Here is a 25,342-nt window from a genome sequence, read left to right as displayed (position 1 = left end):
CCTCTCCGTGTCGCAGCATGCAATGGCTATGCTTCTGTTGTCACATTGCCTAGAAAGGTTGTTCACGCTCATTATTGTTTATTCGCTGACCGTGTTTATATTAGCTGCGCTGTGTCGAAGTACTGCTGTCCCTCAACCGTTACTAGTCAGAATAAATGCTAACGCGAATTAGGAACTTATGATACGAATTTCCCAAGACCAAAATATCAAGAATAAAGATTATCGCCCCTGGGCTCAATTTGTACGCAAAAGTTGGGCTGAGTTACCTGCCGGTGGAAACAAGTTCTACATGAAACCACAGTACGTTGTAAGTGGAAACTAAAAACCCTTTACATTGGGATTGAATTACTGTATCTTTAATTGTTACATATGAACCTCAAAATCAGCATTATCAACGGTCTAAGACAGCCCGCGACAATCTGGCCCGCAGCGATGATGCCTATGAGATGGGGACAGACTCAGAGGCTGGCTCCACTTCCAGTCTGTCAACCTGTAGATTTACTGCCCAGAATGCTACATCCACCAGTATGGGTGTGGTAGTTGGTCAACTATTAGCCCTAACAACTACATAGTAGGGTTGACTGGAGTAGAAATATTGTTTGCACCAATGTAATAATAAATTAAGCTGGAAATTCCTGTAAATCAAAAGAAGATACAAATTATATAGATCATGCAAACAGAGCAAACAAAGCTAGACTGTTAGTTCTCCACTCCAAGTTTGTTTGGAAGGACACGAAATCCTTAAAAATAATTGCCACCTGTTGACTCATAGCATTGGAGCCTAATTACTCGAAAAGCGACGCTACCTCCTTATCTCGTGCTTACCACTAACTACTACTCCGTACCTCAGATCAACACCAATACCCCAGGCATCACAGACCACACATAGACCACAAGGCAGAGAGCTGTCTAGCTCTCAGCTATCCAACCATGCGCAGTCTCCCCAAACTGGCAATCGCAGCCTTACTTCTCATCTCACCAGCAACATGCAGCTCGAACTCCAAACCACCTGGCAAAGATGCCATCCTACTATCAAATGTGCAAACCCTAACACTCCACGCGCACCGCATGACAAGCTCCCGCCGCATCTCACCAGTCCCCCAACTCAGCTGCGCAGGCCCATCAAAACAAATATGCAACCTCTACCAACCAGAGGTAATGCGCTGCACAAACCAAGGCTACGACTACGATATCGAAGACGTGCAATGGACCTGCACCGCAGACCTGCCGGCAGAGTTCAAGCTTGGCGCAACAGATGTCATATGCGAGGGGTACCGGAATGCCGATGATAAGTGGGTGTTGAAGGGGAGTTGTGGGGTTGAGTACCGGTTGCTTTTGACCGAGGCTGGCGAGAAGAGGTTTGGGAAGAAAGGCGGGGACGACGAGTGGGATTGGACTGGGAGGAGCCGGTCCGGGACTGGGGTTCAGAAGATGATGTCGGTGCTTGGGGATTTGATTTTCTTCGGGTTCATCGTTGCTGTTTTCATTATGATCTTTTGGCCTTTGCTGGCGCAATGTTTCGGTTGGGGGAATCGGCGAGACAGGCGTCCGGGTCCGGCCCCAGGGTGGGGTGGGTACTGGGGAGGAGGTGGAGGTGGTGGAGGTGGTGGAAATGATCCTCCGCCTCCGTACAGCAGTTTTGATCCTTATAAATCTGCTGCTCGTCAGCAGGGCTGGACGCCAGGTTTCTGGACTGGTGCGCTAGGAGGTGCTGCCGCTGGTTATCAGATGGGGAGACAGTCTGATAATCGATCGCGTGGTGGAATGCCAATGGGCAGGTCTGGTGGATATGACCCAGGTGAAGGCAGCTCGCGCTCGCCGCCGCAATTTTCATCTACGACTGCTAGTACCGGGTTCGGGTCTACGAGGCGTAGGTGATCTCATGAACATGTCATGTACGTTTATCGTCATTTGCTACCAACTTGAGGGCACAGCGAAAAAGATCCAGATGTCTTTGATAAGGACAACGGAAGAATCAGGTTGTTAATTGATGGCCGTAACTTCTTGTGGCCATTATGGAACTGGCACTCATACAATGGGAAATAATGAAGTCACAAATCAATTAGTAGACCAATTAGCAAATCAAATAGCTCAGAACTCCTGGCTTGATATCCTGTAATCCCACGTTTCGAACGCCGTAAGCTATAATCTTTCATTTCATAAGATGTCCATTAATGTGCCTGAATTAAGCTGTGGGGAAGTCATCGATTGATCCCAGAACCTCCTCTGTACCACCTCCCTGGCTCTTCACGCTCGCCTTTTTGCGCGACTTCTTGACAACAGTCTTGTCGTTATTGGCATCATTGGAATCGCCGGTTGGGTTGCGTAGCATTTCCTCTTGCATTTCCTTCTCCTTGGCGTGCTGATCCTCAATCCGCTTCTTTTCATCTTCAAGTTCTTGATGAACAACCTTGGGATCATCGTAGACAGTGTTTGTCATCTCTGAGTAGGTTGCAATATCGATGGTCTCAGGCGGGCCCATCAGGGTGTCCTTGATGCGTTGCGGATCACGGCGCTCTTCATTGTTGAACTTCAACTTGATTTGGCGCCGAGACCGGCCCGGGAACATTTTACTAATAACCATGAAATCGGTGCCAAACATGCGGAGCCCGCGATAAAACAGATCTGTCATCTCTTCATCCCATGTTTCGGTCTTTGTACGCTTACCGTACGAGGCCTGGTTGATCTTTCGCGTGAACGAGCTTTCCACCACATCTTCGAGGTCGCCGGCAGCTCGGGCGGCATCTGCGTGACGGTCGACCTGCAAGGACGTATTATCCAGCACGATCTCACCATTAACGATTCGCATAATAGGGCCGCTTTGGGGTTTCCAATCGACTGGTTGTTCGGTTTTCTCCCGTTCGGCGTCGGTTTGCTTGACGGGTGTTCCTGGCCCAGGGGTCCCGCCCTGCTTCTTCCGTTCTTCTTCAGCTTTATCAATCTTCCGTAGCTCTGTCTCGCGCTTGGACTTCTTTCCAGTTCTGAGATCTTTGCAAAGCTCCGACATTTTCACAACGTTAGGCAAGATTTCTACCGTCTCCGCGCCTTCCGGGGTGGGTTCGCGCTTCTTGCGGGTACGCTTTGGTTTCTCGCTACCCTCAGGATCGGAGGTACCGGCCTTTGAGTACTTTCGTTTCTTCGGCTTTGTTGGATCCGGAGTCGAGAGGTTGGATCCACCGGGGGTTGCGCTTGCATCTTCGATGGTAGGCACAATTGACTGGGAGCCTCGACGGCTTGCCGCTGCAGATGCAGACTTCTTCCGAGCTGGGACCGCAATAGATGTAGTCGCAATCGATGTAGTTAATGCAGTTCGAGCACGTTTTGCTGGTGGACCCTCAGTTGGGGCAATTTGTTCAGCTTCAGCTTGTGATTGGGGTAGAGCTTCATTTGAATCGACGAGATTTTCTGCGGCCCGCGCTGTTTCAATCCTGGCGTATTCTAGAAGAGCCTTCTCTGGTCCGTGATCCTCAGAGGACGCAGGTTCAGCCTCACTAGTCGGGACGTTGGCGGGAGATGGGGTAGGTTGGGTGGAAGGAGGGGTAGGCGGAGCCGTTAAGACAGGTGGGGGTTGTGAGGTAGAGACAGATGCCTTGCGTTCCTGTGGGTGAGGAATCGCAGTCGGCTTTGGGATTGGAGTTGGCTTTGGGATGGCTGTCGGCTTGGGAATTGGAGTTGGCTTTGAGATGCCTGTCGGCTTAGGGATCGGAGTCGGCTTCGCGATGGGTGTAGTGGTAGGTGTAACTATCTGTGTGGTGATTGAAGTAGTGGCGGAGGTAGTGGTGGAGGTAGTGGCGGGCGTAGCGATCGGGGGGATAGCTTCATTATTCAAAGGAACGGGTGTTTGTTCTGTGCTAGGCGCAGCAACTGACGCGGGTGAGACCTCTGTGACTGCCCGTGCTTCCAGCCCTGTAGTCACAGAATCGGTGAGACTAGAGTCAGCTACATCTTTGGCCTTCTCTTCTTGAACAGGCTCAGCTGGTGACTGTTGAGCAACACTGGGTCGTCTTGCGGGCGCGGCGGCAGGCGCACGACGGATAGGCGCCTTCGGGGCGAATTTCTTGCCGGTTTTATCTGTCAAACACACAGTCAGAAATCGCACAGGTATGATTTCCACTCAGATAACACTCACTGATCGCAGAACTGGAAAAGGACTTCATGACTACCCATTGCTTTTAAGATGTCGATTGATGAAGATCGTAAAAAGTTCCAGGCCGGGGAAGTGGGCGAGGATCACGTGATGGCACTAGCGGACGCTAAACCTCGTTGAAAATCCTCCTGTCTTCAACTCCTCGATCTCTGCCATCCCACCCCTTCTATCGTCTGCTCGCCCGCCCTTCTTTTACTTCCACTTCTTTCGCTTTCTTTTACTGGCTATTTATTCTTCTACCGGACTCTCCTTCGACAGGATTGGACACAGTCGCGAGATCTGCGTCTGGCTGACTGACGGACGGTCCGGTGGTGATAATAGCCCTCCCATGCCAGTATAGCCACTGATGCCGGCCGTCGAACCCCCCGTTGTGTCTTCAGAGCTCGGTCTTGTCAAGATGGAAGACCGGAAGAGGCCCGCTGCGGACAGCAATGACTCGGCTCCGCCGTTAAAGAAACAGGCTACCAGTGTCAACGGTGGCAATAAACCTCATCCAGATGCCGATATGCCATGGAAAGATGATTTGGAGGTAAGCTCGTTGTTTTGGATCTAGTCCGCGGTCTGGAGCCTCGCTTTGGTCTCCTGTTGAATATATGCTAATTGAACTTTTTGCGATAGCGATTCCAAAAAGAAGCGATTCTGCGCCAGATGCAAGAATATAAACGGGAGAAATCGTCACTTGAAGCACGTTTGAGTCAGATGTCAAAGGCTGCCACGTTTCACAATGATCATCTTCGTGTAATCGATTTGTGGTTCAAACAGGTATGTTTTCCATTTATTTGTCCCAGTCAACTTGACAAGGATTTGGGAGTAGGAACTAATTCCACGACAGTTGATTGATGAAGTGAAATTGGTACTTGGATCATCAGAAACAGAAGACCAAGGTCAGTACTAATGTTCTAGCCCCACATCACACCGACTATCTCAATATTGACAATATTTACAGAAACATCCTTTAAAAGCTCCTTACAGTTCGAAGATGTTGAAGAGTTCGAGGCCCATCTGAAATCGCGGTCGGAGGATATTCGCGCAATAATTTCGCAAATTCAGTCCAAGTCTAATGCGCCTACCGATATTTCAGAGGTACAAACTCGCCTTGCAAAGAAGTTGGCCGAGGAAAAAGTAGCGATCGCCGAACTCGAAAAAACCCTAGCCGAAAAGCAGCAGTTGGAGGAAAGCCTTGAGGAAGCCTCGCTGCGGTATCTGGTAGCCGAAAAGAAACTTGACCGTGCGAAGAGTCTGACAGTTGCGAAACTGGAAAAGCAGCAGTCTATGGGCATCCAGCGACCTGGGGACACGGCACAATCAAAGCGCGAAGAATCGTCTCCCGCAAATGGAGGAACCCCCGCCGGAGATCGTAACCCCGAGTTGGAAGAAGCCAATAACAAGCTCACTGCAATTTCGGAGAAACAAAAGGAGCAAGTCCGGAAACTGGAAGCCGAAAATGCCAGCCTACTAAGTCAAATTACCGAAATCAAAGTCAAGGTTAGACTCACCCCGTTGTTATATTGCCATTTTATTGCTCACATCGGTATCGCAGTCTTCAAAATTCACCGACGATGATTACGCCCACACGGATTTGTTTAAACATCTTCGATCGCAATATGACGATGTAGTTAAGAGAATCAACCACCTAGAAGCGACGAATGTCCAACTTCGTGAGGAAGCAGAGAAATACCGCTCAGAAAGAACTGCATACAAGATCCAGGTGGAGGATGAAACACAAAGTACGATTGCCGAGAAAGAAGCTCAGTTGATGAGAGCTGAAACGGACCTTGCCCGGATACGGAATGCTCGCGACGAACTTTTGGCCGATCAGCAGATGAGAAAGGCCGCGCAAGATCAGAAGAAGACTTCTAGTCTGAAACTGCAAGAACTGGCAGACGCTAGAGAGGCCCGAATCACAGCCTTAGAGTCGGAAAGCCAAAGGTTGCGACTGCAGATTGAGGGCTCCAAATCCGACGACAATATCAACGATATGCCCCTGGAGGAGCTTCGCGCCAAGTATAGCAGCCTGGAACGCCAGTACTCCATGCTCAACACCGAGTTGACATCGATGCAAACGGCCTACACGAAGTTTGCTACTCTCGCATCGCAGAAAGTTACCGACTTCGCGGCTATGGAAGAGAAGGTCGCACGGCTGACGGCGGAGAAGTCTAAAGCAGATCAGAAGTTCTTTGCTGCAATGAAGAGCAAAGAAGCACGGGATGTCGAAGTCCGAACTCTCAGAATGCAAAGCTCGAAGACGTCAGATATTGTGGCCCAGCTGAAGGAGTCGGAAGCGACCACTCGGTCATTGGTATCTAACATGGATAAGCAAGCAAGTGAGACCAAGGAGGCACTGAACGCAGCCCTGAGCAAGTACAGGGCAATTCAGCAGCAGTTGACTGAGACCAACATCCTCACGGAAGGCCTGAAACACCAGGTTGCTGAGCTCAAGGGGCTTTCAATTTCCAAGGACTCAACACTGGGAAGTACCACTTCTGCTTTGCGGCAAGCCGAGACAGAGGTTGCTGGCTTGAAACAGTCACTTTCAGATACCAAGAAGAGTCTGGACAACTGGAAGAACAAGAGTCTTGGCAATTCCTCCTCGGAGTATGAAATGTTGCGGGTATGTTGAATTCCCACATTTGTTCATGATCACAAAGCTAATATCCTTTAGACACTTGCATTGTGCACAGTGTGTCGTCGCAATTTCAAAAACACAGCGATCAAAACATGCGGCCATGTATTCTGCAAAGATTGCGTCGAAGAGCGTCTTACGTCTCGTTCTCGCAAGTGCCCTAACTGCGGCAAATCCTTCGGAAGCAACGACCACATGCATATTACCCTCTGATCGAACTACAAATCTCGTGTATTATATCTTCCTTTCTATGCTTTCCTCTTTACGCCTATCTATTTTTAGTGTGTCCCATCCGGACAGGTCATGGTCTGGTGTTTTTTTGTGTGATTTAGCAGGTCTTGTTTGGGCCGGCGTTTGACGAGTTATGCGCGCTCAACCCTAACTCGGGGCATGTTTTGCTTTCTGTCTTCTTTTTCTTTTTTTTTTTCTCCATTACAAACCAACGCAATGGTGGGTTTCTCAAGGCGCAGGGGCGTCGTTCGTTATCCTCTCTGGACGAGAGGCCGGCGCACACTGATTTTCCTCCAGAGGCTGAGCTATTTTAGATTTCTGTGTCGTGTAGGACTACCGTGTCGGAGCAAAAAAAGTACAAATATGACGAATGCAATGTGAGGATTTTTCATGCCCCCATGACTACAATGTCTTCTTTTATAAATATTCTTGATTCTTGATATTCTCATATTCTCATATTCTCATGAGTTGAAGATCCGACTATACAACAACTCGTGCCTCCCAACCCAAAGGTCCAGCGCAGGGACAACCTGTCCAGCCTCCTCGACTGGCGTATTCCACTCCCGCGCAATGCGCTTCATCATCGTATCCTGCAGCTCCTGACTGGCCAAGACATTCTGCGCCTGGTAAGGGCCCATGACACCCGCTCTGACAGCCGCACTAAGCACGGCCTTAGCATGATTCATAATAAAGACATACGCTGTCTGTTGCAAGTCCAGACCCATAGCCCGACAGACCACACCCCACAGCGGAGCAAAGTGGCCCTTGGGACCGAGATCCTCGTCCTCCTCGAGACACGACTTCAACGCATTGGACAAATCATCAATGGCAACGATGGCGGCCTCGACGTCTCCCGTAGCCCGGCTCCCGGGGGCCGCGAAGCTGACTCTGAATGCGCGCTCCCACACGCCGATAAGCGCACGACCTTGGGCGATACTTGCGCGCTGTGCGACGATGCACGGCGTTGAAGCGTCCAGGTCGTTGTCTAGTGTATCGAGGGTTGAGGGTTCCCGGTACCCAGCTATCACGTAGGGGAGGGATGTGCTTGCGATTGAGGCGATGGAGAGTTTGAGGAAGCGGTGGAAGGAGGCTATTGGGCTTTTGCGGGAGGATTTGTTGTGGGCTAGGTAGGATTCTAGTCCGCTAGAGTAGGCGAAAGAACCTAGTGGGAGGGCGGAGTCTGAGAGGAGGAGTAGGGCGTGAAGGGATGTGCGGGATGAGGTGGTGAATTTGTGATTATTGGAATTATTATATTGTTCTAGCATGGGTTAGCTAGAGGTATTTGGCATTGGGGGTATATATTTTGCCTACCTTTAACGGTCCATGAAGAAGGTGGGCTGGGGTATTCTGATGCTGCTAGCTGAGCACGGGCATCTTGCAGACGCGACTCAAGGAGGGCGACCTCTGCTTCGAGATCTTGGGTGTCTTTGATGAACATAGTGTAGTTATCAAATATGTGGTAGTGGTAGAGGTAAGGGTATAGTTTATGTTGTTTGTATAAAGTACAGATTTAATACAATGGAGAACTGATGTATCCCGATAAGCCAGAGTCGGATGTGTCTTGTGTCTTATAGAAGAAGCTCGCCGATCGGCAAAAAAAAAAGTGGGCAGGTCGGAGAGCGCCGCACACGTCCGAAAGCTCCCTATCAGCTTGACTGTTTCGCATTATTAACTGTTTTTGGCCCTGTTAACCATTTTTACTATCTTGCTGATCTCTTTTGCCTATTTTCCCCGCGTCATGAACTAAAGTCAATCTCCACAACCATGTCAGGCAAGCGTCTGCTCGACGCCCTTCAATTCCTCAATGTGTCCAAAACGGTCGCAGCCAAACACCTGGCCATTCGGCAACAACAACTAGATGTTTACACGCGCACATCTTCCCTGACAAAGGGGATCAAGGCCCAAACAGAGGGTCTAATCCTGACCGCTCAAGCTGCCGCTGCATTGGCACGCCGATTTGATGAACCCTCGCCACCATCTTCGCCGAGCCCGGCAGACTTCCCCGACAAGTCCACATCGGCGGATAAGACGCCTAGCACTGCAACTACTCCGCCTCCCGACCTCGCCCGCAAACTGCAACGTCAGGCCGAATCGCAGATCCCGGCTTCGGCCGCAACATACACTGGCAATGAGAAACCGAATGCTCTGGATGTGAACAAGCAACAGGATGTCTTCTATGAGCCATCGCTTCGGTCGGAGCTGGATCTCTCGGGCCTGCCGAGAGTGAAGATACCTAAGGCCACAAGTGATGCTCAAGTTAGTAGTGATGGATTGAATGCGGACGTCTTCAACTCGTCTGTTGGGTCGGGTAAGCCTGCTCCCGTCGAGCAGGAGATGTCCGAGGAGATGATCCAAGGTCTTTTCCACAGCCCGAGAGTGTCGCGCATGATCTCCGGAAAGCCGCCGCCGAAGAGGGACTGGAAGCTGGCCGCAAAGCCTCAGCAGCCGGACGTGAAGCCTCAGCAACCAGACGTGAATGTTGCTAAGCCCATTTCCCCGGTGGCTCCGAAATCCGAAGCTCAAGAGATGGAGGAACTTGCGGCCAGCGTCGCTGAAGAAGTAGTGCCCAGTGTGCACACCGTCGACGAGGTCAAGGAGAAACAAGCATACCAGATGCTAGAGTCGCGCGTACCATCCTCTCGCTTAGGCAGACTGTGGCAGTACGGTGGTCTAGCGACCTCAATGGCATTTGGTGCTGTTGGGGAGGGTTTACGGCGGGCCACTGGCAGCCAGGATAATGGCTCGATTATGTTCAGTGCTGGTAACATGGAACGAATGGTAGCCAAGTTGTCAAAAATGCGCGGCGCAGCTCTCAAGCTGGGACAGATGCTGAGCATTCAAGGTGCGTTGCACTTTCTAGCCCACTGGCACCTCTAATTATCATGCTAATTTCTCTAGACTCCAACATGCTCCCCGAACAAATCCAGCAAGTCCTCCAACGTGTACAAGATCGCGCAGACTATATGCCCGCCTGGCAGCGTGACAAAGTGCTTACCGACAACCTCGGACCCAACTGGCGCGACCTGTTCACCACCTTCAACGAGGTCCCTATGGCAGCAGCCTCAATCGGCCAAGTGCACTCAGCCGTCCTCAAAAGCACCGGTCAACCCGTCGCCGTAAAAGTTCAATACCCAGGCGTTGCCGACTCAATCGACAGCGACCTAAACAACCTCTCCATTCTCCTAACAGCCTCCCGCCTCCTCCCCAAGGGCCTGTTCCTCGACAAAACAATTGCGAACGCGCGCACCGAACTAGCCTGGGAATGCGACTATATCCGCGAAGCCGAAGGCGCCAACCGCTTCCGCGAGCTCCTAGCCAACGACCCGGTCTTCATCGTTCCAGAGATAATTGCCCACGCCTCAGGCAAACAAGTCCTAACAATGGAAATGCTAGACGGCGTAGCCGTAACCAAAGTAGCGGACTTCACCCAAACACAACGTGACTGGATCGGCACCCAAATAATGCGCCTCTGCCTCCGCGAGATCGCCGAATTCCACTACATGCAGACCGACCCGAATTGGACAAACTTCCTCTACAATGCCGCAACGAACAAACTCGAACTCCTCGACTTCGGCGCCTCCCGCGCCTACCCCGAAGAGTTCATAACGACTTACGTGCGCACGCTAATCGCCGCCTCCCGCAATGACCGCAAAACCTGCCATGAACTCTCCATCGAGCTAGGATACCTGACAGGAATGGAATCGCAGGCGATGGTCGACGCGCACGTGAGCTCGATCACAACGATAGCAGAGCCGTTCATGCTTTCCTCGCCGGATCTGTATGACTTCAGTAATCAGACGATCACGGACCGCGTGCGCGAGTTTATTCCGGTTATGATTCGGGAGAGACTGGCGCCACCGCCTGAGGAGACGTACTCGCTGCATCGAAAGTTGAGTGGAGCTTTCTTGCTTTGTGCGAGACTTGGTAGCTCGGTGCCTTGTAAAGCTTTGTTTATTGAGGCTGTTGAGACGGCGAAGCGGAATGGGTTGAAGGTGGAGTAGATGAATTTTGGATGTGGCTATGTACTATAAGCTCTGTATACTGTATACTATATATCAAGGAAGCGATGTTTGGAATTTTTGGCTCCTACATATCAGGCTGGTTAAGTAAACAGGCCCTAAGTTGTGCCAAGAGCGCCTCCCGGGAGTTTACCGGATTCCTGGGCCCAAGTATCCACATGGTTGAACACGAGGTGGGGTTTAATATCGCTCTATAGTCTATTCTTGTATCTTATAACATGCGGCATATGTAGCTTATTAGGATAGCAGATGCAGCTGTTGCGCTCATATTAGATAGCGCATTACCTCGCATATTACCTTGCATATTACCTAGCGCCCTATTTGTATTGAATACGGCTGCATGCATCGTCAACTGGCGAAGAGAGAAGATCAAGAAGCTCGTATTATTACCTGGAGGAAGTCATTGGATGACCCAATCATGCTTCTAAAGGGAGTACGAGGAGTAGGATATATATAATTAAGGTACAGAGAAGCCGAAAGCGACTTACGTTCTTTACAGATACGTTTGCGGAGTACGAATAGCTCTATTCTATGAATATGTACTACTACGCTTGGTCTATATTTATTATCTTAAATTTTCAGTAAATATATCCTCTTCCTATTGCTTCTTGTATATATAGGCCGGTTTATTATACCTAACCTATCTAGTGTCTTGAAAACGTCCCTCTAGCTACTCTGATGAGTCTATATCTTTATCCTAGTCACCACTATCTATTATATCCACCGTAAACTACCACACTTCCTCTATAGTAGCATTAAGGAATACAGTTCAAGTTATATTGATAAGGTATTAGGATGTAATAATTTCGGGAAGGAAAGGGGTTTCATTTCAACGCCGTTGTGTAGGTAGAAGCCCACAATGCGGGGAATCGTAATCAGGATCAGGGAATCTTTCCCCGTATGTCACCACCAGATCAGTTGAAAATCTGCCTATCGTCGGCTGTTGTTTGTACGCCTTCCAGTCATGAATATCCCAGTCCATTTGCAGTGTCCTCGCTCCGAGGTACACCAATGGGAAGACCACTTCACCGAAGGTGAATAGTGTGGCTCGTGAGGCTGTTGTGCTTGTGCTTCTTGTCCAGTGACCACAGGTAGTATCAGAGTTCTGCACCAGTCAGAGCGGAATAAGGGCTAAAGACGGCGAGGAATGGCAATCCAAAGGCCCATACCACGATGTCTCCTCCTATCGGCCATCGATCTGGGTATATTTCGCCGCTGGTGTTGAAATTGTTAGGCTGTTGGTAGTTCATTTTCCCCCTAAGCATATCTTTTGCATATTCTCAGAAAGACTAGCGGGTCAGACAGTTGGACGTCAGCCGGTGCTATTTTGTCGCAGTGGCTGGTGAAGTCTGAAGCTCTGTTTTGTTCGTCAGCGCATGGAACTGATATCCTCAGAGTAATCATATTTCCCTTTGCCTAAGTGATAAAACAAGGAATTCAAGACCTCGATCAAGCGAAAATCAGCTGGCCCGAAGCCTGTTTTTCGGGATATAGAGGAGGCTTCTTCTTTGCTTGCAAGTCATAAAGCAAGTTTCTCTGGCCTATATCACAGTAAATATCTCCGTCTCTAGTCCGCCTCTCTCGCACCGCACAATAAGGATCTTCTCCATAATTACAAGCACTCCTTTTTCCATGACTGCAATGTACCCTAGTCTTGAGGGCAAGTCACATAGCCCTGGGGGATATGATATTGGAAGGCTAGAACTGAGCTCTAACCCTCACATATCGTCGATTCGCGGTTCTTTTTCTCGATGCGGCCGATCGCTTGGCTGGAATGGCTCTGTGTATGTATACTAATATGAGTTAGTGGCTGGCGGGTGAACACTGATAGATTCATAGTATTCAAAATACCTAGCACCATAATGAGAAATGGGTAAGAGAAAAGACAAGAAAAGCCGTAAACGCAACTGACTATTCTTGCATAGTGCCAAAGGCTTCTCCATATATAACATGCTACTAAGGCCTTCGTGGAAGAAGTGTACTCTTTGGATGAAGATGAAGATAAAGATGAAGCGAAGGTGTGAAGGTGTGAAGGCAAATTTAAAGCAAAAGCGAAAGAACTGAGAAGAACATTCCAAGATTTCCCGACAAACAACCAGTTAGGCTTGGACTAGCCTGGAGATGCAGGCCAATATTGAACGCCATGATCCAATTTGCTTCTCATTTATCCGTGTTATATATTATTCCCTCTGTATTCCCCAGCACAGAATCCAGAGACCCTGTCCATAGTAGCAGCCGTTGGAAATCAAAGGGCAATAGATTGGCAATAGGTGAAACTAAAATTAGGTAGATGTAGGCTTCATCGCTCTTTCCTCAAGGTAGCACCTAGTCAAGGTACTGTGTACATATGTGTGTATATATATATGTCTGTTCTTTCCATTCTTTCCCTTCAGGTCGAGTCAGCTTGTCGCCCTTGCCGAATTTTATCGCATTCCCTACGAAACCCTTGGAAGTGCAATCCGCAGACTATACGCATAGACACCTTCAATCCATACTTAGGGCTGGAAGGAGCGAAGGGATGCACCGTGTGTAAGATCCAAGGCCAAATTCACAGGCTACACGGTATCTCAGCAAACGGCTACAAGACGGTGTTCTCCAAGGCTGGGGTATATTGCAGCTAGCAGCAGTCATAATTCAGACAGCCTTTCGTAATATCTGTATACATATAGCAGTGATGAGCTATACCAATACTACTTTGCCGGAAGTTTTATATATCCAAACCTAACGCATAAATATCAACGCTATTAGCATCTTGTCGAGGCCATATCGGGCTAATTCTTGGACCCGATGAGAAGGACCAAGATAAATAATTCAACTAAAAGATGCGAATGAGAATTGAATAGCCGTCTCAACTTACATTACATCTTGCATTTTAAAGTCTATACAGACCATAGTAGAAACTACTCTCGTCGTATCTATAGATACATGATGTCAATAGCTTCCACTGTCTCGGATAAGAAGAAAGAGAAAGAAACAAAAAGACTCTTTTTAATTGAATTTCGACAAGTACGGAGGCAAATAAACCAGGATGACTTCGGCCTTGGTATACATCTATGAGATCGAATTTGATGACCAGCCTATTGGATCTTGGGAACCAAACTCATTGCCGTCTGGATTCATCAAGATGGGGTGGTAGGACGCAACGTCGGAGAGATTAGATAGATTTCTCGTAATTTGGTACTCTCCTCTTTAGTACTCTATTAGGCAGTCTTTTTGGACTAGCTTTTCGACAGGAGGGCCTTCCGTATAGAAATTATTGCTGTGACGGACCAAGCCCACCACTCTGGCGAGGGGATATGTGAACCGGAATGCAAGATACGAGTGCATTATTCCATGTTTGTTCCTCCACTGCCATGCACAAGACACAATGCAAACGAACCCAGCAACCAAGAGGAAGAATACTGGTTATTCGTTCCGGAGAAGACACATATAGAGACCAATAATACCAGTATGGGGCAATATTTCAATTTGTCATGCAGTATAGTCGACCAGCAACTCAAACGTACAATCAATCCTCCCGAAAGACAGTGTGCCAATAATCCCTCACACTATCACAAATCCCCTCATACGCAGTCCAACTCTGAAACTTATCCTCAAGCTCACAAGCCGTCCAAAGAATTTCCTGCCAAAATCCCTTCTCGACATCAATCCTGCTATTGAGCCCCTGTACAACATTCACCGGCAGTGTCCAGGCCCGTGTATAGGTGCCCTCATCTGTAAACGTGGGATTAACCTCGTGGGGCTCGAATATGGTGGCGGGGTTGAACTTGGGAAAGTTGGCGTGGATGAAGAAAACATCTGGAGCCGGGGCGTCATCGCCTTTGATGCGCCATACCTCGCGACTAGTCAGGGCGAAGTCCTGTACGGGATCGAACTGCGCCATTGCGGAGCCGGCTATACCGCCGTTGGTAGTTTGGTGGCCGAGAGCACAGATAGACTCGCTGACTTGGTAGAATGATTCGCGCATGGCGGTTGCGGCTGCGACGAAAGTCTCCTTATCGCCTTCGCCGGCGGCGCCTTGTGAGAGGAGCGGGTAATAGTGTGAGGGGCCGTGATAATTGTAGTAGGTGGTTAGGAGGAGAGAGTTGAGATGTGATCTTTTTGAGAGAAGGACTTCGCCTGATTCTGTTGATTGGCGCAGGTCCATTGGTGGGGGTGGGTAGTTTGCGATGTCATAGAAGACCTGGGAGACAGAGGAGGCCCAGAAATCGGGCCAGGTGACCATGCCTTTTGAAAGGAAGGGCTCTGCAGTGAAGAGATGCTCCGGTTTCTCGAGGGGGAAGGCGTCTGCGTCTAGGAAGAGGATTTCTTCGAAAGACGAGAAGAGCATTGCGAAGGGCTTGAACTGGTATTTCTGAATTCGGGCTGGGGCGGCGATGAGGATGCGGGAGAGAACTATGCACCGCGCGTTTAGTGATGGTAGGACTTCATCGCATATGTATTTTTCGTACTCGTCTTCGTCAGAGAGGAAGACCTCCATCGGGAGCGTGGAGCCAGTTCGGCGGAGCATGCGGAGGGATATCACTAGCACTGGGAGGTAGAATCCCCCCGCTGTTGAGACTATGCCTTTTGTGCCGGGGATGTAGGGAAGCTTGGGCGAGGAGTCGGTGATTGCATTGACGAACCCAGTATGCGCTTCTTTCATGGATGTGATGTCTTCCTCCGGAACATAGAGAGTATCTGGACGCGGTGGTGCATTGTGAGCGTTGAACCCTTCTGTCGATGCCTTCTCATATTCAATGATAGGCTCTGTGTCCGGCGCATATTTCTCTAACAGGGCGTGGAATTCCCGCCAGAATTTTTGATGTGAGGGTGTCAGGTCTGTGGAGATGGCCTGCGGAGACGAAGGATCGCTGGGATTTGGGATGTAGGCTTTGGACTGTCTCAAGATTGCCCAAGTGAGGAAAATAGCAAGTATCAAGGCTGCTAAAAGCGTTCGTACGCGCAGAAAGGATCGCGGGATTAGCGGGATCATCGTGGAATTTGGCAGGAGAGATCTATGTACTGTTTACCCCCCACAGAAGCTTGGTCAGACGCTAACATCGACGATCGCGGTAATGACGTCGATAGTCAGGTACCCGTACTGTGAACCGTTGAGCTATTGCAAGTCATATATAGTCAAAGTCAAAGTCAATGAAGGATATTTCTAGTATGTAAGATGGGGAAATTAGCTATCATCCCTTGGTTGCACAGGCCCTTTTGTCTCGACAACCATAAGCCTCTATACTAAATATATACAGCTGTCTATCGATGTATTACACATGAATTGCCTACAACTAGAGATCTGAGAAAATAAACAAAAGCTCGATCAATAATTCATTAACGGTGGTTGTGTACTGTACCTAGGTATTGGTTTATATGTCAAATTCAAATCTGATATGTGAAAGCCGGAAACCCATGTGCATGTGGCCTAGCCTCCTCTCTCAGAGCCTTCAGCTCTGTATCTTTCTCTGCACTTTCTGCTTTCAACTCCTCATTCTTCTGAATAAGATATTCAATCCTCTTAAATGCCGCTGACATAGTCATCAGCTTGCGAGCAAGCTTATGCGACAAATCTACCACAAACTCTCCCCCCTCTGTGATAAGTTCGTCTAGATTCTCACCAACCAACGTGGTATATCGTAATGCGACAAACTGAGATAACAAGTTTCTCGCATCATCAATAGGACTGGTTGTTTTATAGATCAGTCGGATTGCATCCACCAAATATGGGAATAGGTCCTTGTCTGTTTGCTCCAGGGTGACGAGAAGCTGAGCCAGCCGGTTCAGAGAAAACTGCTCCAATTTCGCAAAATTAAGTTGATGTGCGAAGGAATAGACCTTGGAATGGAGATAAATCTCGGCAGAGTTGTTTCCTTCGGCTTCTTGTTCCGGCTCTTCATCTTCATCTTCGTCTTGTCTTTCGTGGCCGGGGATCTTTTGTCCCTCCGTGGTCAGAGTGACCCCATCGCAGAATTCCAAAGGCGTCAGGGGTCTGTCATTTATGTCAAAATCTGATAGGGCCTGGGAAAGTGGCGAGTCTGGGGCTATGGACACATCTGCAACTAGTGGCGCTGGCCTTGCAGGTGCAGGAAACATTGGATATGGTTCATGTGGCCATGAAGTCTGTGACTGTGGACTTTGAGGTGGTGGAGGGGATCTTGAAGGTGGGGACAGTGGCCATGAAGCATGCGATGGTGACCTTGCGCCTGGTGTTGCTGGTTCTGTATTGGTTGATTTGGTATCAGTGTCTCATTCATTTTGATAATGAGATGGGATAATGTAAGAGGTGATTTTATTACCGTCTTCTTCATCCGCCTCCACTGCCTCATCTACTACTACTTCTTGTTCTTCTTCTCTGTCTTGCGTTTGGGCCTCTTGCCCCGCATCTGCCGCATTTTCCTGAACTGCCACAGAGATCGCTTGATGTGCCCGATAGCCTCCAGTATAAAGGAAGCTCAATACGCAATCAATGGTCTGCTCGTCAAAACCGGACCAATCAATCGTCTCCTCGTATTTGTTAGTCGACGCCTTTAGTTGGGCATCGAATGCGGGGTGGACCTCAATCGTTCCACGGTGGACGTAGTAAACACGCTCGTCGCTGCCCACAATGATCTTGACTGGCGGCTGTGCGAAGATTGACCTGTTTGAATGTTAGCAAGAGTTAGGGAGGTGTTGAATACACCGTAGTATTTTGTAGATATACTTGGACCGTGTCTTCGAGTCGGATGACATGGCTGAAAAATAAGAAACTGGGAAAGATAATTTGAAGATCTTCCTTGAAAAATAAGATCAGGATGTAATGCTATGATGATGTTTAAGTAGAAGACCAGACAGCAGTCCTGTAGCCAAGAAGTACTTGGCGTGTGCTTCTGACTATGCAGTGAGACCCAATCTATTTTAAAAGTAGGGCGACCTCTAGCAGGGGGTATAGGTGGGCTCACCAGGCTGTTACATTTCTGTACATATGTACATGGTAAACTGACACATATATATCACAGCCCATGACCTTTTCAGTTTTTATTAATGTAGCCAAGAGCCATCTATTTTCACCCTTCTGGTTATAATGGTGACATTGAAAAAAACTGTACTCAGAACGGCATATTAAAAAAGGTATCTGAGAAGACATCTCAAGAGCGTCCAAAAAAAACATCTCAAAAAGGTGCCAAAAAGTACCAAAAAAAAAAACACATGTCAGGGCCGTATAAGTGACTATTCTTCATATCGGAAGATCGTAAGATTTAAGAATATTTAAACAATTCAAAATGCCGCAATATGACTGGATCAGGTACTTGAGGAAATTGCGGGAACTACTCTTCCCCGGCTTCTTCTTCTCTATATTGTATACTTCTCTTCTCCACAACATCTACATTCATCATGAATTTGATTATGCTGGGTTATCGGCGTGGCAAAGATGGCTCCGTTTCTCAAGCAAGGCGAGATTGCTGTATATAATGTTGACGTAAAAGCTGCTTGAGAGCTTCCAGAAGACAAGAGGTGTCCGGTTCCCCAGTTAGGGCCAATTGACCACATAGCAATCATAATATGAGGATATTAGATCATGCAATTTCTTGCTGTTTTGATGCCATGTTATCCATAAATTACTTTCGATTTACGAACTGAACCGCAATTCGACGTCCTGTTCTATTGATGCTTCGGGATGACCGGGATTCACTTCAACGCCTAACCCGTTGCCTACTGAAAAGATAATGATACTGGGATACAATATTCAAATTGAGAAGGGGCAATGGGAAGTACTCAGCTATGATGGTTCTTGTTCTTGGTAGGAAATCCCCCAAAGCGCAAGCCTGCCAGGTGTTCAATCAACAGGGCCCAGCCCTGGAGTCCTCAAAACACTTTAGCTAATATAAAAAGGCACTGATTGGAGTAGATACTAAACCACGCAATCTTAGTCCAGATAGAAAACCACAGTATGCCGATCCAGACTCGGGGTTTGAGATCCCAGCAATCAACAGGCTTAGGTCCCACAGTCCTATATACTTCCATGGATACATGTAGTTAGTCTCATGGATAATCTCAAGTCGGATTTAGGCATGTCTTAACCCTGACAGCCATTAGACAGTATTGTTTAAAACATAATGCATACATAGTTATGTACTTTATTTACATGCACAGGATAATGCGGGGCACTCGGGACCTTTCCCCTCCCATTTTAGTGCTCCCCTCTTGCTGCTTTTGGATTTCGGAGTAAAATTGAGGCACGCCTCTGAACAGTCGAGGCCTGCCCCGAGATCATTAACAAGCTGACCAAGCAGCACCTGACTAGTTATCACATGGGCAATCTGATCCACTCATTGATCATCATATAAACGGCTTGATTCGCTCACAGAGTGGGATCAGAGTGCTCGCTCATTCGTCATTGTCATATGCAAACAATCGCAGTACAGCCTTAGCAACTTCAACACCGTCATGCTCTAGATGCGCCGTCTCAGCCGCCCGGTCTGCATGTTCGAGGTCTTGTATCCCGCCGCGATCAACCCTGATCTGGATCTGTCGCTTGACCATATCCTCGTCGAAGGCCAAATGCGCCTGCGTAGTGAATAGCCGGTTCGGGATATACAAGCCCTGAACCGGTGTATGCTCACTACGGCCCCAGCAAGCAACCTCCGTATTCGGGGCGAGCATGTCTGTTCCCGCGGACGCGGAAGTAGGCGGCGCGACGACCTGGTCCTGATGCATCTGATGGAGATGAATGTGGTCGTCGCGCGTACGGAAGAGACGCTGTCCAACGGGCGTAAGCGTGATGCGACAGTGACCGAGTTCCCAATCCTGCGAGGGCGCAGGCGCAACAGAACCGCCGAGAAGGCGGGCAAGGAGCTGGTGGCCGAAGCAGACGCCCACAAAGCGGAAGTCGGGGCGGTTGATCCAGAGGGTTTTCAGGAGGTCTAGTAGCTGTAAGATCCATTCGTTATTCGCGTGGGCATCGTAGATGCTCCCCGTGATAAGGAGGCCGTCGAAGCGGTCGAAATCATCCACAGTTGGCATTCGGCCACCTTTTTCGGTCACCACGAAGACTTGATCTGTCTCTACGGCTAGAGGTGGATGGTGGGCGCGTCCGGCTTTGGCGAAGTGGGTATAGAGTATCTGGCCGAAGGAGCCGCGGGCCGAGTATGTGTCTGGGTGAGGTATGTCGGTCTCTAAGACCATTATGCGTACAATGGGCGCCGATTCCGTGGGCTTGTAGATCTTATCCATGCTGTGCGAGTGTTGGTATGGTTTTGGTAGAAAATCTAATTTGTCTTTTAGGGAGATGTCGGGTTAAATACGACAAAGTACAGCAGATCAACGTGGTTGCCTGGACGAATTCCAAGTAACTCAGTTTGCAAAAAAAAAAAAATGATGTAGCGACGATTTCGATATTTGACTCTTGGCCTCCGTCATCAGTCTGTTCCGGATTAGACTTGGCGGGATCTCGTCATATGCCGAGAAAAGTGGAGGGGCGGGGCGGGCCTTTCTTGGCGTATATGGGAGTTTCTAGAGGACCACCGCGCCAACAGGGGCAAGGTACAAAGTATACTGCCTGGCATAAACTTGTCAAACTATCTCAGTCACCTAAGCCACATTAGAAGCCTAGCAATACTTATATTCCTCCCTCGAATTTCCTTTTACTCAATACCCTTCAAACATCTTTCTACTGGTCTTTTGTCGTATTTTTACTTTTATTATTTCTCAAGTCTTCCTATTCCTCATAAAATCAGGTAGAGACAGTAGTCGTTCATTTTTTCGTACTAGCTACTCTTTATAGGCATCTTAGAGGCTATAATACATGTACTGGTAGAAATGAGAAACGCAAGGAAGCAGACCAACACCCTAAGGTGTCGACCGAAAAGGTAAGCGGAATACTCTTGTCGGCGCCAGGGTCCTAACAGACTGCCGTAGGCGTATCTCAGGATACAGGTTGAATCTCCTAGGGATATAGTATAATTTATTGAGGGTCAATTGTATATGTAGTGTATTGGCAGTGAAAACGCGAAACAATACACTCGCTCTCTTTCGGTAATATCCTAGTTTGAGCTCGTGCTGATATATAATCTGAAAGCCTGAGCCTGAGATTCTTTATTAAAACGGCGAGAACCCAAATAGGAAAACCCCACCCGCCAAGGAAAATCCGGTACATATAAATACATATATTATACTGCCGGTAAACCTACTCCAGAGCCCTACATACATCACTCCTCATTTCCTCTCTCATAGTCCCCAACACACACAAAAATCACATAAAAGATGCATGTCCTTCTTACCGGCGGCACTGGCAAGACCTCAGTCCGCCTAGCCCGCTTCCTTCAAAATGAGAACATTCCCTTCCTGCTAGCCTCTCGTCGCAGTTCCTCCGCCGCTCCCTCTGGCATGCCAGCTGTCAAATTCGACTGGATGGACCAATCCACCTGGAAAGAACCCTTCCAATACCGCTTTGCCGGGGGCGGGACTATCTCGGCCATCTATCTTATGCAACCGCTGGTCGCCGAACCCTGGAAGCCTATGAACGAATTTATTGACTATGCGCGTAAGGAACATGGGGTCAAAAGATTTGTACTGGTTGCTGGCAGCTCCACCGAGCCGTCGCAGCCGGGCGTGGGGATGGTATGGCAGCACTTTTTGGACACTGGAGTCGACTACTGTGTGCTTCGGCCTAGTTGGTTTATGGGTATGTTATCTAGCTCAGAATCTCTAAATGGTCTTTTAGAGCGCTAGCTCACTTCAACCTGTAGAAAATCTCTCCGAGGAGGGTGTGAGCAGTGTCATCCGGGATCAGGGCAAAATCTACACGGCCTGCGGCGATGGGAAAATTCCCTTCGTGGGTGCCATTGATATTGCCGCAGTCGCCTTCCGGGCTATCACAGACTCCCAATCGCATAACTGCGACCACCGCGTGCTAGGACCGGAGTTGCTAACCTACGACGAGGTTGCCGAGAAACTCTCCGCAGCGCTGGGTCGCCCTATCGAGCATGTTAAGCTCTCTGTGGACCAGCGATACGAAGGCCTCGTCAGCGCTGGGCTCCCTGACTACTACGCTCGGTTCCTGGCGGATTTGGAAGCTGCGGCATCCACAGGATCGGAAACTCGTATGGATGCTGCTGTGGAGAAGGTGACAGGCCGGGCTCCTAGGACTCTGGACCTTTTTGCACATGAGAACGTAGGCTTGTGGCAGCCGGTCAGCCAGTGAGGGGGACTTGGCGGCCGGAAGTCATTGACCCTGTGCATCCGATGTGGGGTCATCCTGGATGGTTGCAAGATGTTGAAATAATACAGATGGAACTACGCAGTACATATACTGTAATGTATGTTTAAGAGGGATTTTTTTGCCAAGACATTGATGCAGTCAAAGTTATGTCAGAAGGAAATAATTGTAAGCCTGTCTATGCAGTTAATTAATCTCTCCACACTTGGAGATATGAACGTTGTACGAACGATGTATCATGTATCAACCTCTATAGATACAAGTCTGATCCACACTGTCTATATGGAGTATAAAAAGTTCCGTAACTTCCGCTTAATAAAGAAATTTGGGGGCTCCATCTGCAAGGTTGCTGCTTGGCATTACCCCAAACGGAATTTCTTCCGGCTCATACCCCAATCTGCATATTTATCCGAGAGCGAGATCGCCCGATCAGTCATGATTGAAGCCGCCGTCCACGGGTATAGTATCTGGACGGGGGGTTTGCCGCCTTTAGTATCTCATCGGCAGCCCTCCCGAAGCTATGGGAGAGGTAGGCGATCCAAATGCGCCAGACTACCAGCCATCTCTCGCTAAACAAGGGTGCGGCGAAAACAATCATCTCGTTAGTCCCTCGCGGACTCATAGAATTGATTATATTAGCCCTGCCAGATCCCTCAAACATCCCTCTACCTTGGACGCATAATACTCACTGAATGCAGCTGCCTGCAGAGTGAGGAAAATCTACAGCAAGCCCAGAGCTCAATATGACCTGCCAGTGATTGTCTCTACTTTTAGCGGCTGTCGATTCCAGTGGTATCTAAGCTGCTGAATCCTGGGAATGGACAGTTTCTAAGAAGCTCAGCCACACCTTTAGGTTAGTCAGAAATATGGTGTGTATTAAAATCTGGGGGTCTTGATCAACTTATGTGAATAAAATATTTGAACTGAGCGGACGGCAGCTCACAGAAGTATCATAATGCCTAGGGGAAGGTAACGGCGCCAGACAAAAGAAAAATTCGGAAGATGTTTTGACAGTTTGGTGTGGAGAAATAATGTGTACCATAGAGGATAGTGTGCCAGATATCTGATAATGAAACTATGGAATTCCAAGAGAATAATAATGACAGGTTTGATATAAGATACAGGCGTTGCCCTATGCAATATCCATCGATTCGCAAGACCAGGTCTCCGTGTTGAGGTCATATTCACATATCACAGGCCAAGGCCTTTGTGGCTCCTATTAACGTGGTTACAAGACATACAAGTACCTACATACCTACATACCTACATAGGTAAAGGTCAGGAGAGGTCTATGGAGACGTTTAGATACATGGTGACTGTGAGGGTTTAGATTGATTGAGAGTTGCAAAATCTAAGTCCTGAGAAATTGGAAGTAAATCGTTGTCTTTATTTTGGGGCTAGATGTATATTTTCATCCTCGTACAATATAGTTAACACTAACATTCCAAAAAAAGACTTTCTAAAAAAGACACAAGGCTTCATAAGCTACTATTTTTGTATGTACCTTTATATCGGAAGATCATAATATTTAAGAATATTTAAACAATCCAAGTGATAGCAATGCCGCAACGACTGGATCGGTTACTTAGCTCGGGAAATTGTGGGAACTACCTGCTCTCTTACCCCAATTTTTCTCGTATTCTCTACTTCTTCTCCATATTACCCACTAATATACATTTATCATAAATTCGATTAGCTATGACAAGCCATTGTATTGGTAAAGATAGCTCCATTCTCCAAAGAAGGCGAGATGGCTGCACAGAATGTCGACGCAAAAAAGTCAAGGTAAAGATCTTCTTACTAGCCAACTAAACATCGCTAATATCAATTTCCAGTGTGACCTGACGAAACCTGTCTGCTCGCGCTGCATCCGCTTTCCTAAAGAGTGCAAATATAATATCAATATCATCAACCAGAATATAGTCACTCACACAAGGCCAAGTGAAGCGAATCGTCGCAATGAGAGCGTTAACCAGAGCCTAATCCCTATCGCTCACCAGCCTGTTCTAAACCTGTCACCACTTCTATCGTCGAAAGAATCTCAATTTTTCATGCACATATTTAACACCGAAACCGCGCCGCGGCTGTTTCCCGCAGCCCCGGCGCTCTTCCTACAAAGAATCATTACAAGCTCCCTCGAGACACCGCATCTTCTCTATGCTCTCCTCGCATCTGCCTGCAGTCACCACAGCCGACTTGTCCAAAATACAGGACCAAGGTCGAGGGTATCCTGCTTGAGGTTTACGAACTTGTCAATTTCCTGTCTCCGCTCGGCTCTTAGTGAGACGAGTGCAACACTGACCGCTGAGACTGTCACAACGGCGATGGCTCTGTGTACCAATGATGTGTGCAATGGTAATATGCAGGCATGGAAAACTCATCTTGATGGGGTAATGCGTCTTTTGAATGTCTTTTTGGATAGTCAAGGAACACTGCGCATCACTGATCCTTACATTCAATGTTTGGTCAAATGGTTCACAACAATGGATGTTCTCGCGGGATTATCGGGATTGAGTACTACTGGTATGATGAGCTCTGATACTAGGCTACTGGATAGATCTTTTGATCTGCTGAACCGTAATGTCGACGATATATGTGGATACTCCCTGAAGTTGGCTCCGTTACTTGCACACCTGTCCCAATTGGTACAACAAAAATGTCACACTGGGGCTGGAATGCAACAGAACGTCTTGGCAGAAGGTCGGAGGCTTGAGACTGAGATTATTTCCCTTGTTGAGTGCAGTGTCTCCGGTGGAGATTCCATTGAGCTGCAGAGTACGCATCTTGCCTTTATACATTCTGCTTTATTACACCTCCACCGGCGAGTTCAAACACTCCAAAGAAACCATGAGACGGTCAAAGAGGATATCCGGAGAATCATAGCCGCAGTGAAAGACATCCCGCCGTTTTCTTCTGCGAATATATTGATCCTTTGGCCCATGTTCAGTGTTGGCTGTGAAACCAATGATACCAAGGAGCGTGAGTTTATCCACAACCGGATGGGCGACATGCAAAATCTTGGGATGGGAAATTTCACAAGAGCACGAGAGTTTTTGAGTAAATTCTGGGCATCCGAGACATCCTTGTCCTGGGACATGTATTTTGCGAATCTTGGATTGGAATTGGTCCTATTCTAGGTGATC

The 25,342-nt window shown here is 48.3% G+C and overlaps 11 protein-coding genes across 11 annotated transcripts; 6 read left to right on the top strand and 5 right to left on the bottom strand.

Annotated features, from left to right (window-relative positions):
- Window positions 1-289: 289 nt before the first annotated feature.
- On the top strand, window positions 290-572 carry N7479_002729 (uncharacterized protein; the record flags this gene model as incomplete). Its single annotated transcript, XM_057250426.1, has 2 exons — window positions 290-307; window positions 387-572. 2 exons carry the CDS (start codon window positions 290-292, stop codon window positions 570-572), a joined length of 204 nt encoding a protein of 67 aa, XP_057114858.1.
- A 358-nt stretch (window positions 573-930) lies between these two features.
- N7479_002728 (DUF1183 domain protein) lies at window positions 931-1,878 on the top strand (the record flags this gene model as incomplete). Its single annotated transcript, XM_057250425.1, has 1 exon — window positions 931-1,878. One exon carries the CDS (start codon window positions 931-933, stop codon window positions 1,876-1,878), a length of 948 nt encoding a protein of 315 aa, XP_057114857.1.
- A 307-nt stretch (window positions 1,879-2,185) lies between these two features.
- On the bottom strand, window positions 2,186-4,157 carry N7479_002727 (transcription factor TFIIIB subunit BDP1; the record flags this gene model as incomplete). The annotated part of the gene is made up of 2 exons (XM_057250424.1): window positions 2,186-4,071; window positions 4,130-4,157. The coding sequence occupies 2 exons, from the start codon at window positions 4,155-4,157 to the stop codon at window positions 2,186-2,188; spliced, it is 1,914 nt and encodes a 637-aa protein (XP_057114856.1).
- A 336-nt stretch (window positions 4,158-4,493) lies between these two features.
- Window positions 4,494-7,019, top strand: N7479_002726 (E3 ubiquitin-protein ligase BRE1; the record flags this gene model as incomplete). The annotated part of the gene is made up of 6 exons (XM_057250423.1): window positions 4,494-4,676; window positions 4,766-4,909; window positions 4,980-5,031; window positions 5,094-5,632; window positions 5,688-6,758; window positions 6,810-7,019. 6 exons carry the CDS (start codon window positions 4,494-4,496, stop codon window positions 6,981-6,983), a joined length of 2,163 nt encoding a protein of 720 aa, XP_057114855.1. The 3' UTR covers window positions 6,984-7,019.
- A 443-nt stretch (window positions 7,020-7,462) lies between these two features.
- On the bottom strand, window positions 7,463-8,439 carry N7479_002725 (urease accessory protein UreF; the record flags this gene model as incomplete). The annotated part of the gene is made up of 2 exons (XM_057250422.1): window positions 7,463-8,259; window positions 8,313-8,439. 2 exons carry the CDS (start codon window positions 8,437-8,439, stop codon window positions 7,463-7,465), a joined length of 924 nt encoding a protein of 307 aa, XP_057114854.1.
- Window positions 8,440-8,765: 326 nt separating this feature from the next.
- Window positions 8,766-11,002, top strand: N7479_002724 (protein kinase COQ8; the record flags this gene model as incomplete). Its single annotated transcript, XM_057250421.1, has 2 exons — window positions 8,766-9,843; window positions 9,900-11,002. 2 exons carry the CDS (start codon window positions 8,766-8,768, stop codon window positions 11,000-11,002), a joined length of 2,181 nt encoding a protein of 726 aa, XP_057114853.1.
- A 3,526-nt stretch (window positions 11,003-14,528) lies between these two features.
- N7479_002723 (alpha-mannosyltransferase) lies at window positions 14,529-15,995 on the bottom strand (the record flags this gene model as incomplete). Its single annotated transcript, XM_057250420.1, has 1 exon — window positions 14,529-15,995. One exon carries the CDS (start codon window positions 15,993-15,995, stop codon window positions 14,529-14,531), a length of 1,467 nt encoding a protein of 488 aa, XP_057114852.1.
- A 392-nt stretch (window positions 15,996-16,387) lies between these two features.
- On the bottom strand, window positions 16,388-17,734 carry N7479_002722 (uncharacterized protein; the record flags this gene model as incomplete). Its single annotated transcript, XM_057250419.1, has 3 exons — window positions 16,388-17,223; window positions 17,302-17,642; window positions 17,685-17,734. The coding sequence occupies 3 exons, from the start codon at window positions 17,732-17,734 to the stop codon at window positions 16,388-16,390; spliced, it is 1,227 nt and encodes a 408-aa protein (XP_057114851.1).
- A 1,635-nt stretch (window positions 17,735-19,369) lies between these two features.
- N7479_002721 (type 1 glutamine amidotransferase) lies at window positions 19,370-20,215 on the bottom strand (the record flags this gene model as incomplete). The annotated part of the gene is made up of 1 exon (XM_057250418.1): window positions 19,370-20,215. One exon carries the CDS (start codon window positions 20,213-20,215, stop codon window positions 19,370-19,372), a length of 846 nt encoding a protein of 281 aa, XP_057114850.1.
- Window positions 20,216-21,244: 1,029 nt separating this feature from the next.
- N7479_002720 (uncharacterized protein) lies at window positions 21,245-22,184 on the top strand (the record flags this gene model as incomplete). Its single annotated transcript, XM_057250417.1, has 2 exons — window positions 21,245-21,665; window positions 21,730-22,184. The coding sequence occupies 2 exons, from the start codon at window positions 21,245-21,247 to the stop codon at window positions 22,182-22,184; spliced, it is 876 nt and encodes a 291-aa protein (XP_057114849.1).
- Window positions 22,185-23,962: 1,778 nt separating this feature from the next.
- On the top strand, window positions 23,963-25,336 carry N7479_002719 (transcription factor domain-containing protein; the record flags this gene model as incomplete). The annotated part of the gene is made up of 1 exon (XM_057250416.1): window positions 23,963-25,336. One exon carries the CDS (start codon window positions 23,963-23,965, stop codon window positions 25,334-25,336), a length of 1,374 nt encoding a protein of 457 aa, XP_057114848.1.
- Window positions 25,337-25,342: the final 6 nt, after the last annotated feature.

The sequence above is a fragment of the Penicillium vulpinum genome, assembly GCF_028829585.1.
Source record: "Penicillium vulpinum strain IBT 29486 chromosome Unknown utg000001l_segment0_segment0, whole genome shotgun sequence".
NCBI lineage: Eukaryota > Fungi > Ascomycota > Eurotiomycetes > Eurotiales > Aspergillaceae > Penicillium > Penicillium vulpinum.
This window is presented reverse-complemented; position numbering and strand designations above follow the sequence as displayed.